At 43.7% G+C, this 15,311-nt stretch overlaps 1 protein-coding gene and 1 long non-coding RNA gene across 2 annotated transcripts; one reads left to right on the forward strand and one right to left on the reverse strand.

The window, feature by feature from the left end:
• The first annotated feature begins 1,001 nt into the window (after positions 1-1,001).
• On the forward strand, positions 1,002-15,112 carry ACAT1 (acetyl-CoA acetyltransferase 1). Its single transcript, XM_054272023.1, has 12 exons — positions 1,002-1,089; positions 2,956-3,003; positions 5,506-5,623; positions 6,518-6,613; positions 7,698-7,798; positions 9,589-9,732; positions 11,537-11,687; positions 12,231-12,326; positions 12,999-13,112; positions 13,472-13,536; positions 14,167-14,324; positions 14,740-15,112. The coding sequence occupies exons 1-12, from the start codon at positions 1,030-1,032 to the stop codon at positions 14,858-14,860; spliced, it is 1,272 nt and encodes a 423-aa protein (XP_054127998.1). The 5' UTR covers positions 1,002-1,029; the 3' UTR covers positions 14,861-15,112.
• Positions 9,296-9,632, reverse strand: LOC128934448 (uncharacterized). The gene is made up of 2 exons (XR_008482857.1): positions 9,551-9,632; positions 9,296-9,492 (listed from the first exon to the last, which is right to left on the reverse strand). It is a non-coding gene; the product is annotated as an uncharacterized LOC128934448 (long non-coding RNA).
• Positions 15,113-15,311: the final 199 nt, after the last annotated feature.

Below are 15,311 nucleotides of genomic sequence, written 5' to 3' on the forward strand. Positions count from 1 at the left end.
TGTGTGCTCCAGCACAATTCAGAGAAAGTAATTCTGTGTTCTGAAACTCTTCTGAGATACAAAGCTGGCGACCAGGAAAGATCCAGGCTTTTCCTGGCCTAGCTCTGTGTATGTTGGAGGGACAGGGTGAAGAGGGGCACTGTCAGGCTGGCAAACGGCTGTAGGGATTTTGTGCCGGCCTTCCAGCAGAAATGCAGATTCAGAGACGAGTGTGAGGGGAGAAGGCGCAGTGCAGCAAGGACCGTGGGACCGGGATGGGCAGCCTGAGCTCAGCTGGGTTGAGCTGCAGCACAAGGGCAGGCACAAAGCGTGCCGGGCTCAGCCATACTCGGCGCTTTCATCCCTACGGCCTTGTCGTGCACAGGATGTTTCCGACACGGGATTAAATGTCCGCGGCTCAGGTCAGCTTAACCTGCAGCGCGGGGCGGGCGAGGGCCGAGCCGAGGAGGGGCGGTGGCGGACAGGACAGCCCCCGGGGGCTGGTTCTTCTCCCGCAAGGATTTTCCAGCTGTCTCCATGCGGTTCGCTACCAGTGACTTTCCTTCTCGGCGCGGCATCCCAGGCTGTCCACCCCGCGCCTGGCCCCCGGGCGAGAGGAACGCGCCTGGCGCTGCGGAACCGCAGAATCCGTTCGGTCAGAAAAGACCTCCAGGATCACCGAGTCCAACCCGTGACCCAGCCCCACCGTGTCACCCAGACCGTGGCACTGAGTGCCACGCCCACTCTTTCCTTAAGCACCTCCAGGGACGGTGACAGGGCCGCCACCCTGGGCAGCCCGTGGCGATGTCCGATCCCCTTTCCCTGCAGGAATTCCAGCCCAGCGGGGCTCCGGCTGGGGCGGTCCCGCGCACGCGGCACCAGCGGCCCTCGGGCACCGCACGCGCCGGCCCCTCTGACGCCGCCACCCGCCTTCCGCGCCAGCCAATGGCAGGGGCGGGTGTGGCAGGGCACCGCGCCGCGGGGCCAATGGCAGCGGGCAGGGGGCGGGGCGCCGCCGGCGGTGAAGGTGACGGGGGCGCCGGCGGGAACATGGCGGCGGCAGCGGGGGCGATGCTGTGCGGGCGGCGGCCGGCAGCGGGGCTGCTGCGGGTGAGGCGACCCCGGGCCCGGCTTTATGTTCTCCCTCCCTACGCAGCCCCAGGCCCGCCGCCGGGCCCGGAAAGGCTCGGCCAAGGTCACACTGCCCTGCGGCGGGGCGGCTGCGCCCCCTCCCCTCACCCGTGCGGGAACCCCCGGGCCGGGAGGCGGCCGAGCGGAGGGAGCGAGCCCGGGGCCGGGAGGGGGTGAAGGGCGACCTCTCCCGCCGCCGCAGGGCCCCGCACTGAGCCCGGCGGGACCTTTATCCGCGATCCTGAGCGCGGCTTTTTCCACTGTCAGCGCCGCGGGTGCCGCGCCCTGCCCGGTACCGCTGCAGCCATGGCGGTGTCCCGGCCGGGCCGGGCCTGCACTCGGCTGGGATTCCTCTAATTAAGCAGTGTGCAGATATAAATTTCCACCTGCGGGTGTTGTTTCTCAGCTGGGCAGTGGGATGCTGCTGCCCCCAAAGCCGGTGTGACTGGCAGCGCTGCTGGCGCTGTGGGGGCAGGTGCTGGCACCGGCACGGCGGTGGGAGCTGTGCTGGGAGACAGGAGGGCAGGTGGATCCCATCCGAGTTGCCGTATGCCAAGCTGGAGGTGGCATTTTACCAGCTGTGGAAGTGGGTCCTTCCTTCCTTCCTTCCTTCCTTCCTTCCTTCCTTCCTTCCTTCCTTCCTTCCTTCGCGACAGAGAATGAATACTCCTAGTAGTTGCCAGCTGCACTTGGTAAACAATTGTCTGGTTAGTCCAGTTTAAATTTCAGGCCTTGTGCAGTAAGAGTATTTATGGTCGTATGGGTATTTATTTTACTAGGCTTTGTTTTTTTGGCTCTAGCCCATGGAAGCACTGCTGTTAAAGCCCTCTAAGGGACATAATTCTTTTTCAGGGAGAAGTTTTAAATTAAGCTTCCAGCTGGCTATTATAACTTGAGCTGGGGGGAAGCCAGACAAAAATCCCTGAACAAAACAAAAATCAAACAGCTAATTCAGAACAGTAAAAAACCCCATCTTTTTGTTAGTTGAAGGCTGGTAAATGAAGAGAAGAAACAGGCTAAATTTTTGTGTTGAGACACAACCAGAAGGCATTGTGTAATTTATAAAAATTTGGTGTTCTTGTGGTGTCCTTAAGCAGTTGTTTTTAATTAGCATTTATTTAGCTGTAATTCAGTAATTACAGATAGGAGGCCAGAAGTTTCTGATGTGCTGAAGTGTTGTCTCAGGAAATGGCTAAAGAAAGTGGTTTAAGCCACTAATGGAAAGATCATTCTGTTCATATGAAATAATGCCTACAGATATAATTTTGTATCTTTGCACTGCTTAATTAGATGAAGCTACTGGCTGGTGAATTAGACTGCTCAGATAATCCCTTTTTCTTGATTTTGTTTTATTATCCTATCTTGGTGTGGTGTTCTGAATATGATATCTTCATTTTTGTTTATAAAACGCCAAGGGAGTGGAAGTTGTAGATGCAAACTGCCACAGTTTAGAAGCAGTGGAGTTAGTGGTAGGAATGAATGAACAAAGTCCAGGGAAGCAGACACAGGGACTAGTAAACTTTTTCAAGATAACAGCACTCACCCCTGGCTTAGATATATGCTATAGGTGTACATAACAGACTTGGACAAAATGAATTTGGTGTTGTTTTTGAAGGAGTATTTGTTTATTTTTCAGAAAACATTTTATCACAGATGTTATGGTGAGACTGTACTAGACTACACTTCTTTGCAAAGGCATGTTATGATTTTTTTCATATTTTTCCAGTGTTTCTTAGATACTAATTTTTGAAATAATCACCTCTATGAACATGGGTACATTACAGAGTGAAACAGTATGGCACTGGCTTTCTTGATGTGAGATTCTGAGGCCTTTCTTGTTTTCAGGCTCTGGAGTACACAAGCCGTGGCTATGCATCACAGCGTACTTTAAATGTAAGTATAAAGCCCTCTCTGACTAATCAACTGCTGGTTTAGATCTGTTTGTTAATCACTGACATTTTTAAGAAAATCATCACAAAAAAACTGGGTTAAAGACAGTGTCACTTGTGCCCAAGCCACATTTTACTGCAAAATCTGAAATAAGTCAGATTGCAGTTTATTTTTAAGTTGCCTAAGTGTGGGACAAAATTAGAAGTATGTCAGCTGACGTAAGCTTTGTGTAACTGTCAACCCAGGATGGGAAAATACAGCTGATATCAACTGATCCCTTTGAAATTATTTGTGTTTCCTGCAACTTGCTGTTACAACGTGAGGTGAGGACAAGTTTGTTACTATCACTGATGATGAAGGGGTTACAGTAATAGACAGCCCTTCATAGTTTTAAACAAGTGGATTCAAACAAGTACTGTTTGTCTGTATTTTTTTCCTAGTGTTTTCTTTCTTTTTCTGTCTGTCTAAATGGAAAAACCCTCACGACCAGGCCCTGTAAAGCTTTGTGATTAACTTTCACTGAAACCAATACAGCTGGAAGCAATCATTGCTGCTTCTTGACAGCTGTCAGGGGCAGCCAGAGGTCTGGCACGTGCATCTTTTTGGTGCCAGGTTCTCATGCTGCTCTCACAGGGTTATCAGGTGCACATGTGGATGTTGCACTAAAGCTAAGAGGCAAAATAAGAGTAAATTGTCTTTACTACTAGCATAGGGCTGGATGTCATAAACTGCTGCTTGCACGTTCTGCTGGCACCTGGGCTTTTGAATATATCCAGGGGTGGAGACCTCACAACCACTCTGGGTAACCTGTGCCAGAGTTCAGCCACACCCCCAGTGGAGAAATGTTTCCTGATGTTCAGTGGGAACTCCTTTGTGTCAATTGGTGCCCACTGTGCACCACTGAAAAGAGTTTGGCTCTACCTTCTTTGCACCCTTCCTTGCAGTATTAATATACTCACCTCCATGGTGAGGTGCTGCTGTTGAAGTTCTCTGTGGCACTTCAGCCACTCCTCCTTTGGTGTCACCAGCAAACCTGCTGTGGGTGCACTGCACCATCATCCAGTTCACTAATGAGGATGTGACACAGGACTGGACCAGTCCTGATCCCTGCTAACTGGCCTCCAACCAGACTTTGTGCCTCTATCACCCCCCCAGCCTGGCCATTCAGCCCTTTTCTATCCCCCTCACCATCTGCTTGTCTAGCCCATAGTTCATTAGCTTCTCTGAGGATTTTATGGGATACAGAGGTGAAAGCCTCACTGTAGTCCAGGTGGACCATGTCTGCTCTCCCCTCCTCTACCAGACCAGTCACTTCATTGTAGAAGGCTGGCAGTTTGTCTGAGCATGGCTGCCCCTTGGTGAATCCCTGCTGATGACTCCTGATGATTTTCTTGTTCGTGTAAATGTTTTTATAGGATTAGTTGTTTCATCCCTTTCCAGGGGTTAAGATGGCTCTCACTGACCTGTAGTTCCCTGGATCCTCTTTCTTACCCTTCTTGAGGATTGGAGTAATGCTTGGCTTTCCTCCAGTCCTTGGGCACCACACACAATTGTTGTGACTATCTCAACATTATTGAAAGCGACCTTAAAAAGTCACCTGCCAGCTCCCGCAGAACTCATGGGGGCATCTGGTCAGGACCCATGGATTTATGTATGTCCAGTTTGCCCTGACTTGTTCCTCTTTCACCAAGGGTGCATCTTCCTTGCTCCACCCTTCCCCCGGTCTCTGGAGCCTGGGATTCCTGGAGGCTGCTGTTAGCACTGAAGACTGAGGCAAATCAGGCATTCAGTATTTCAGCCTTGTCCTTTGTCACCAAGGAGGCCCATATTTTCCTTGCTTCTTAGGTGCTCATGGAAGCCCTTCCTTTGCTTTTGACATTCCTTCCCAGATTTAATTCTTGGCTTTATGACCTCATCCCTGCCTGCTCAGACTGTGTGCCAGATTCTCAGTCCCTGTTTCCATCTCTTGTACGATTCATTTTTGTGTGAGTTTTGGTATCCATCCTGGTATTTTTACCCAACTTATTGCTCGTTGGAATGGATTGCTCTGGAGCTTGGAGGGGTCCTCTTTGAACTTCAGCCAGCTTTCTTTGTTCCCCCTTTGCTCCAGAATGTTCAGGATTCTTGCAAACATCCTCAATGCCAAGGCTGAGCTCCGTGCACTCCACCTGTTCTGTCCCATAACGTGCAAGGCCTCTCCTCTGCCCCCTTGCCTTGTCTTCTTGACCTGTCCTTCCTGGAGAGCCCTTATCCCTCATGGCAGCACTCCAGCCATGTGAGCCAGCTCCATGATCCCAAGGTTGTAGTGCTGCAGCTGCACACCAATCTCCTTATGTTTACTCTCCATGCTGCACACATTAATACAGATTTTAGTGCTCTGAAACACTTGCAGGGTGAAAGAGAAGCTGTGACCTCAGTGAAATAATAAGTAGATATTTAAAAAATACTGCTATATGTGTGCAATTGTGAGAGAGATTGACTTTTACTCTGTCCTTCTGCACTTAGGAGGTGGTGATAGCAAGTGCTGTAAGGACACCTATTGGATCTTTCCAAGGGTCTCTTTCCTCACTGCCAGCCAATAAACTTGGTTCCATTGCAATTAAGGGAGCAATTGCCAGAGCAGGTATGCATACACATTTTTTTTTCTTGTGACAAAGAAAACCTTAAGTGGCTTGGTGTCTTTTCAATGTCTTGGTAATGAAAAAGACCTGCAGTGTCCTGGATTTTTTTGCTCCTGTGGCATTTTTAAGTCTCTCCACAAAAGCCATTTAAGTAAAGTTGGCTGTCAGACTTTTATTCAATCTGAATTAAGGGCTGCTCCTAGGAGCAGAATGTAGCCTAGGGGTATCTGTGCTATTCCATATGTGATTGAACATGGTATTTGGTTTGTTGGGATGGGTTTTTATGACATGTGTAAGCTGATGCAAAGGCTCCTTGCTGCTGAGACCAGTGGCCTTTCCTTTCCCTGCCTGGTTTTTATGTGGGTGCATGTACCTGAAGGACAGCCTTGTCAGCCTTTTGATGGATTCAGTCTAGCAAAAAAGGTTTTTTAGGGAAGAGGAGGCTTTATACTACAAGAACTTGGACACCAGGGCTGTTGCAAGAGATGCAGCAGGAGAGCAGACCTCTGTGGTGGCAGCGTGCTGTGGCCTCGACTTGCCCTTGCTAAACAAACAAAATTGTCTTTAGACATAATTCTAGCACAAAAAAAGTTTGGGGGCATTTAACTATCCATTAAAATCGAGCTTCTCAGGTGATTAGTAAGACTTGGAAATGTTGACTTGAATGAAATAAGTGCAGCTTGTCCTGCAGGGTGACCGAGGAATTATCTTCTGGGGGGATCACCAGTTCACCATGCTCCATGAATATGAGGGTAGAAATCTGGAATACACCCACTGAGGCCTGGGTTCTGTTAGCATATGGGTTGGATGTGGCAAGTTTTATTAGTCTCCGATAGAAAACTTCAATGAGAACTTTTGTCAAAAGGATCCTGAATCAAAACAATTTTGTTTTGTAGGAATCCCTGCAGAAGAAGTGAAAGAGGCTTATATGGGCAATGTCCTGCAGGCTGGACAAGGACAAGCTCCAGCCAGACAAGCAGTTTTGGGTGCAGGTAATCCTTCTCTTTGCACTGGGGTTGAAGGTTTTCTGTCTTTGTGTAGCTGGGATCTACTGGGCTGTGAGTTAAAGCAGAGTGGTGGGCAGCCCTTTGTCAGGACAGTCCATGGATGCTTTTTGCCCTGTGATGGGTGAAGGGTGCACATTGCACTCATGCAAGTGGGATGTTATTGCCAAAAGTGTTTGCAGTACTGGAGACCAGGCTGGTAATTCCACAGTACTTTACATTAGTGATGGATGCTCTGAATCTTTCACAAATCAGGGTGTTTTCTCTTCAGTGTATCATTATTCTTAATTCTTACTGGATGAAGAGTCAGTGAGATTCTTTCAGCTCATGACTATGTACAACTCATCTTCCTGTGGAGTCTGGAGCTGACACTGGAAGGATTCACTGTATGTTAGCTATAACATGAAAGTTATTGGGGTGCAGAAATTATTTTCTTCTCCCTTCTTCTGTAGGGGTGGGATTCCATACCTTAGCTTGTTTCTAGGTAAGACTGTAGGTCAAGGAGGAACCGTGTACTTTCTTGGATCTGTTGTACATTTTTGAAGGAAAAGGAACTACTTCCATGTTAGGCAAAGTGATAAATATGGCTCTTTTCATTCACAGAATTATATAGTGTCTTGAGTTGGAGGGGACCTTAAAGATCTCATTCCAGCCCCCCTGCTGTGGGCAAGGACTCCTTCCATTAGACCAGGGTGCTCAGAGGCCTGCCCAGCCTGCCCTGGGGTCTGTCTTGTTGCCAGTTGCTAAATTCTGCTGCTTATTTATGCTTTTTCAGCCTTGAGTGCTGCTTAGAGGCAGAGATCAGGGCTTTGGGAACAGGAGCAGTTCTGGAGTCCCTTCCTTGATCTTCCATTTCCTTGCCTTCTCCCTTATCACAAGTCAGTTGTTGGACAACAGAGGTTTCCAAGAACTATGAATAAGTGTAGATAAATTGCCTTGGCAGGCTAAACAGTGCAAGCTGGACATCCTGGGCTTAGATAAAAACCAGTGCCATATGAAATATTGCTGAAACCCCAATAAAATACTGAAGTCTGCCCTCCAAATAACAGCTGTACAAACTTCTCTGACTCAGGTCTGCCGATCGCCACTCCTACCACAACTGTCAATAAAGTCTGTGCTTCAGGAATGAAATCAATCATGATGGCAGCACAAAGCCTGATGTGTGGGAGTCAGGTATGTGGATTTTGTGCTGTTCTGTGGAAAAAAACACAGAGTTAATGTTGTATATCCTGTCCTACCAATAGCTGTGCTCTTTGATTAGGGATTGTGTTTTGGCTTGGGATAATAAAGCTAATTAGCAAGGGCTTGTTTTGTTTTGTTTATGCAACCCTAATTTTATAGTTGTTTTAGTATGTTTGGGTTCAAAACAGAAAAGAAAGTAAATTCTTTAGTTGGAAAATTCAGATATGTTTTTAGAGCTGAAGAAACAAGGTGGATTGTTTGGGGTATTTATCTCATCTCTCTACTCCCACCCCACCTACCAGTCCAGCCCCCAAAATATAATTAAGGGAGTTTTCAAGCTTTCAGTTTTGAAAAGGTGAAGAAATTTTTATGTACTTAGTTTTTGGTGAGTTGACTTTCAGACAGTGTTAACATTTAAATGAATTAAATACACATATTCAAGCAATGTTGTTTCCAAGTACACTAAAGATCTGTCTGGCTTATTTATTGTTTTAGAAGAAGCAGAATTTATTGTTGGTGAATAAGCTTTTTCATTACAGAGCTTGATGAAGGAGAATTGCTCATCTCTTTCAACTTTCTTACAAGATTTTCTGTACAATGGGAAAAAAGTTCTGTCACTTGATGGGAGGATAGGAGAATACATCATTTTCAGTAAGCCATTAAATGCTGTGCAGCAAAGAATGTGGGAGAAGTGTGAATGTGAAGAAAGACATTTCAGTTTTGTTTTGAATTCCACACCCAAAGCATTTTGGCAGCATCTTTGGTTCTCTGAAGTGAAAATATAATCAGTTCAATTATATATGTTTTTGGCTTTAAAAGTAAGTGGCTCATAAGCGAAGAATACTTTTCTGTGTGTGTTTAAAACAAAAGTGTTTAAATTTTGATGCGCCTTCTGTGGAAATCACAGTGTAACTGGAGTTAAGCAACTGCTTTATTGCTTTGGCCTTGCCCTGCAGAAAACAGCACTTTGTCGGGGGCCTGCTGAAGTTGATGGAAATCTTGTCACCAGACTTTGAACCAGGCCCAGCATGTCTTTGTAAACAGCTGCTTTTGGATGTAGTCATTTATATCCAATGACTTCATGAGAGTGGTTGTGCCTTTGGTTGCTTTGACAGATGTAGGCCATGAGCTCTGAATAGAAGTGGAATTTTCAGCTGAATTAATCATACAAGCTGTGCTGCCAGTCTCAGCAAAATCAGAGACTCAGCCAGTTATTAGTCTCTAGAGCTATTAATTTTAGGGGGGTTGGTATTGGTTTGTTTTTCCTGGCTGTGGGCTGTGAGGTATCTGTGGTATGACAGTGATGGTTCCCAGTGGCTTGAGTCAGTGTACACCATTATAGAAACAATTGTATTGGCTCTCTCTCCAGGTCTTTCACTTAATGGAATTTAAATGCCAGCGATTCTTGTTCCTCTAGTCTGCTGCTGCTTCCATATCCTCCACTGCCTTTCCAATCTATCTGTCTTTTCAATAGTTTTGTCTCCAGCCTTCTTTTTTTTTCCTTTATTACTTCATGTCATGTTTCTGCCAGGTTGGATTACCTATCTTCAGTTGTTCCTGTTTGCTTTTTAAATGCATAAAGGGTGTTCCTTTTATCTCCTTCTCTAAGACTTCTGAGAAGTATAAAGTGCCCATGCTTAAGCTTTTACTAATACTGTTCCTACAAGAAGTCATGGAGAACATGACTTCATGTTTATTCATGAAGTCCATGATTATTAATTTTATCTCATAATCATTCATAACTCCATGATTATTCATTTTATCTTGTTTCCTTTGGGCAGGATGTCATGGTTGCTGGTGGAATGGAGAGCATGTCCAATGTTCCCTACACGATGAGCAGAGGGGCAACACCTTATGGAGGACTAAAGCTGGAAGACCTGATAGTAAAAGATGGGCTGACAGATGCTTACAACCATATCCATATGGTAAATATTCCTGCACAGTGCTCATGTATCAACCATAGGTAGACCTGATGCAGATCTGAAAAGCTTCCTTGTAGTTGTTATAAAACTGCTTCCTCTAGCAAGCCTGGAAATGAGGAGGAAAAAAGTCTTCCATTTCCAGGTTTCCTGGAGTGCCAGCCCAGAATAGCAGAGAGTTTGTAATTACCTGTCTCTGCAGTCTGAATAGCCTAAAGCAAGGATTAAGAGAAAAATTAATTCTGCTGCTGATGGGTTGCTGTTGCTCCATCCGAGGGAGGGAGCAATCAGGTTGCTTGGTGTGAGGATATCTGCTCTGAAGGATCCAGCAGCTCATGTTTTTCCCTCCCCCAGAGTACATATCTCATATCTCCTGTGGGAAGGTTTGAGTCAGCTGGTGTGCTTACTCATCAGCAGGGTAACTTAAATTGGACAAACAAGGGCAAACTTTGGATGGGTTTGGAAAACAACTGATGCAAAGGCAGTCAAGAACAATCACCAGGGAAGAAAGTTTAAAAAGGGAATGGCTGCTTTCAGCTTATGAATATTTCTGACCTTTACCCAGTGGTAATTCACAGCTGTAGGGCATTATTGATTGATCAGTTGGTGTTCTTTCTGGGATACAGGAAAACGTGTCATGAAGAATATTTACTTTGATCCATAGATTTGGTACAGACCTCACTTGTGTATGATTTGTTCTTTTTGTACTCTAGTGCTTAGGCTATGTGGGAATGTTGAAACTCATTCCCACATTTCAGCTAAAATGGATTTTGAATGTGAGGATTTTATAGGAATCTAAAGGGTGACTTTGATGGTTCCCTCATGTGAGGAAAAATTCTAGCAGTTGGTTGTAATACACCAAGATTTAATAGATTGGGAAAGTATGTTGGAACCTTTTGTCTGTCTTATAGCAGATGTAGGTTGTTTGGAAAGCCTTGACAGTCTGTGTGAGAACATACAAAAAAGTCCATAGTATGGCTTTGGGAATTACTCTTGTCTGTGTTTTGGCAGTAGCCTAAGTCGCTGGTGCTTTGAGGTTTGAAGACTTAAATTTCATACATTACATAGAAGTGAACTTGCTTATTTGAATAACTGGAGGGACACAATACTAAAGGGTTTTGTGTTGATTCATTTAGTTTTCCAATGGAATGAGAGGTGGAAAAAAACCTTTCAAGGGCAAATCTTTCCAGTTGACTAAATGATTTTTTTTTAAATTTTGTCACTGGGTATTTAGACAGTGATGGTAATGAATTGTGAGTATATAATTACAATCATGATTTGCCTATATAAAAAATGACTTGGTTGTTTAATTCTATTTATTTCATTCCAATTATTAGAAAAAAGGGATACATATTTTTATTTCTGCAGTTTTTAGAGAGTCTGAAGGCCCTGTGTCTTGTCCTGTTTTTATAGTCCTTGGAATAGGCAGGGCAATAATAATGGAGTGAAAATACTAGGAAAATGATGTGAACATGTGGTTCTGTGGCTGAACAATGATCTTCAGTCTCTGAAGATGTCAGCCCTAAGCACTTTAAACTTACTTTTGCATGCAGTTTAACTGAAAAAAAAAGCTTTATAAGGAAAGTTCGTTTATGGCTTTTGTTAATCTGGATCCAGAAGACATTTGCTAAATCTGACAATTATATTTCAAAACCAGAAGTTGCTATTTGTTCATGACTGTAAATCGGAAATGGACACCAAGTATTAGTCACATTCAGTTCTGGAAATCTGCTAGTTGGGGTTTTTTCAGCTGTAGTTGAGCTTTGCATCTTCAGGACCACCAAACCTAACAGGCCTGTTTTCCTCCAAGGGCAACTGTGCTGAGAACACTGCCAAGAAGTTCACTATTTCCAGAGAGGAGCAAGACACTTATGCCATAGGCTCTTACACCAAGAGCAAAACAGCCTGGGACTCAGGAGTACTGAAAAATGAAATAGTTCCTGTCACTATTTCAAAAAAAGGTATTGTGGAAAGGTGTGATGAGATGAATTTTGTTTCTTATAGAAAGCTGGAATGTCGTCTGTGTTCAGTGCAAATTAGATTGTTGAAACATGTGAATCTCAGGAACATTCGTTTTGATCACCCAAGAATTTTCTGTTAGGCAGACTTTCTGGTCAACAGCAGTCAGTGACCTGTCATCTGGTTTTTGTTTTTCAGTTTTTCTTCAATGTTGCATACCATATCTTTTTCTTTTTTGGTCTAAGTGAAGGTTAGCTATTGAATTTAGTTATGGCTTAAGGACATCTATTTGTATCTATTTGTTTTAATTTACATTAAAGATAGGCTCTTTGTCCTTTTTGTTCAGCCACTGGGAAGCATAAATGGATTTTCTGCAAATAAATTTGATTAAGGAATAAGTTGGGTTTTTTTCTCAGTTTATGTAAGCACATTTCTTAATGTGCATTTTTACATATATTTGCACTTTTTTACTGAAATAACTTATTTATATAAGGCAGTATTTAGTCAACTGTTCTACAGAATACTAAACCAAATCTGAATTTCAGGGAAGCCAGATACAGAAGTGAAAGAAGATGAAGAATACAAACGTGTTGATTTCAGTAAAGTTCCAAAGCTGAAAGCTGTTTTCCAAAAAGAAAATGGTAAATATTGTTAACAGAACTGCTTAATTTTCTGCCAAGTGCAGGGATGCTTTGTCAGGGTGGACAGTACTGTTCACAAGAGCATGAATGCTCAACAAACAGCCCTTTTATTTTTAAATGTCTGCTGAGGTAAAGAAACATGCTGCACAACAGCATGAACTGGCTTGGATTAAAAGATGGTCCAAGAGCCTTAAACAGTGAACACCTTTGTTTGGGACATTCACCTTAAAAAGAGTGACAGGTGGGTTTCAGTTTCAGTGGGCTTTGGTCTCTGCCAGGTGTAAACTCCTGTTGCTGTGCAGCTGGAGTGGTTTTACAGAGTTGCCATTGCTTCCTGAATCTGTAATTGATAAACCTTCCTGGCTAAAACTGCCTCATTCACAACCCCTCCTGAGCTGGAATTCTGTGACAATGCCAGCAGTGCAGCTGCCATGGAAGGCATGATCTAAACTAGCATGGGATAAGGATACAAGTACCTGTGGCTGCATTTGTTTCATCAAACAGATATCAAAAACCAACTCATTTTTAGTTAACTCAGTGCAACAGGTTTCACCAAATGATTGAGACTTCGTGTTCAATGAACTCAGGGAGAAACAATCCTTCATAGGATATACGTGAGCTGTTTTGCATAACACTTTCACCTCTGCCTAAGGAATGTTTTTCCTTCTCTAGGAACAGTTACAGCTGCTAATGCCAGCACTCTGAATGATGGAGCAGCTGCTTTGGTGCTGATGACTACAGATGCAGCCAACAGGCTGAAAGTCAAACCTTTGGCACGGATAGTAGGTATGATCTGCCTTACCTCTAGGAAAGTCCTGGAAAATACTCCCATAGTGTACTCCCCTGCTCTCAGGCTGGCAGTCCTGTTATGGCTGCATCTTCCCAGCACAGTCCTTGAAACTTCACGTGTTACACCAGCAGACTTTTGACCATAAACAGAATATTCTATATATAATAATAAAAATCTGAAAATGTTATTGTGTGAGTTACTTAGGGCACTACATTTTAGATGCAGCTATTTCATAGATGGTGGCATTCAGAATTTCTCTATCTTGGCAGTGTTTGCTGCTTCCAAAGAAAGAAAATAATGTATGGTAAAAACACAAGGTCTTCAAAGACTTTTTCTGATTTTTTTCATTTTTCAGCTTTTGCAGATGCTGCTGTTGATCCTATTGACTTTCCAATTGCACCTGCATATGCTGTTCCTAAGGTAAGAATAAAACTGAGTGGGTTTTGGAAAAAAAAAAGCTTCCCTAGCATTCCACTGTTGGTTCATCCTGTCTCAGTGGGTCTTCTTGAATTAGGATTGAAATTTTAATAATTACAGAGAACAGATGTTTTGCAGAGGATCAAGGCTAGACTGCAGATCTTCAGTTAACAAATTTCTCACACCTATTTTGAAGGGAGTATTGTTCTGTATTGCTTTTAGCAACTTTTGACATGTTTACACCTTTGAAGTTTTGCAGCTTATATGGCCAAAAGGCAAAATAAGTATGATTGTACATGGGTAGGCTTGTTCTAAAAGGAACTGAAGGGAAGTGTATGGTGTGAGGCAGTACTGTGTCATTTTAAATGGATTTACTGTAGCAGCAGTCTTAGTGTTGTGTGATGGAAATGCATCCTTGGATGGGCTGCTCTCCACTCTTTCTTTGGTGAAAACTCAAGTTTCTGGTTCAGTCCCTCAGTTTTGCTTTTTCCCATCTGACAAAGAGGTTCCTAAATGTGAATTTGTGAATCAGACTATGGGGAGCCTGAGTCACTGACTTCAAAATAGACCTATTATTTCCCTAATTAGTTTCCTAATTCTTTCATAGTAGTAATTATTTTGTATTATTTCTAGATTCTAAGTCAGACAGGCCTGAAAAAAGAAGACATTGCAATGTGGGAAATTAACGAAGCATTCAGTGTTGTGGTGCTGGCCAATATTAAAATGCTGGACATTGATCCACAAAAAGTAAATATTCATGGAGGAGCTGTCTCTCTTGGACATCCAATAGGGTAAGCAAAATAAGCTCTGGGTTTGCTCTGCACAGAGGCATTGTCTTCTAGGTAATGAGTTTTAAGCGAGTATGTTTGAATTTAATTCTTGATTTGGTTGTGGGAGATCTGTTCCTTCTTTGAAAGAGCTGTGCTGCATGTAGAGGTACTCTGTAACATACAGGCTGACGTGGAGGTGATTTCTTTTTCGCAAAGAAACTTTATCTATACATACACAAACAAAAATGCCATGTTGAAGAACCTTTGTGTTTATTCCTCTCTAGCTCCAGTACTTAATCTGTATTGCACAGGACTGCAGACAAAAGGATTGTTTCAGTTTTTTTGTTGGTGCTGTGTTCTGCCAATGTCCCTGTGTAGGTCAGATTAAGAATTTCCTTTTAACTAAGCTATGTTCTTTTGTTTTTCTGATACCTAGAATGTCTGGGGCAAGAATTGTCGTTCACATGGCGCATGCTTTGAAACCAGGACAATATGGTCTTGCAGGAATCTGCAATGGAGGAGGAGGTGCTTCTGCAATACTGATACAGAAGCTGTAGCCCAAGCAGCATGAGAAACACAGCCTTAAAAGCTCTCTGATCAAAACTGAGTGGTAGCTGTTACATCTTATTTATCAATCAGTGGATGAATTCTGTAACTGCTATTCTAAAATTTCCTAAAGCATCAATGATTACTGATCCAGACAACTGGCCCTTTACTGCTTTATCAGTTCAACTTTTTATACAGTGCAAGTAAGCAATGTCAAATTTTAATTTTGGCTTGACATCTGACAATAAAGAATGTTAACTATGGCTCCCTCTGTCACTGACTTAGCATTTCTTAAAGGCCCTTGAAAAGGAATTCTCTTGGTAACCCACAGAGTGCTGCTACTGGAAATGGCTGTTTTCTCCTAGAAGTCATTTGCAGTATGACAGCAGCTTGGTACTGAAGATACTTTTTTCTTATGAAAGTCATGGATAATTCACATCTTCATTAGAATCAGAGTGCCTG

The sequence above is a fragment of the Melozone crissalis genome, unplaced genomic scaffold, assembly GCF_028551555.1.
Source record: "Melozone crissalis strain CALT ecotype California unplaced genomic scaffold, PUWL_Pcris_2 ptg000013l_1, whole genome shotgun sequence".
Classification (NCBI taxonomy): Eukaryota; Metazoa; Chordata; class Aves; order Passeriformes; family Passerellidae; genus Melozone; species Melozone crissalis.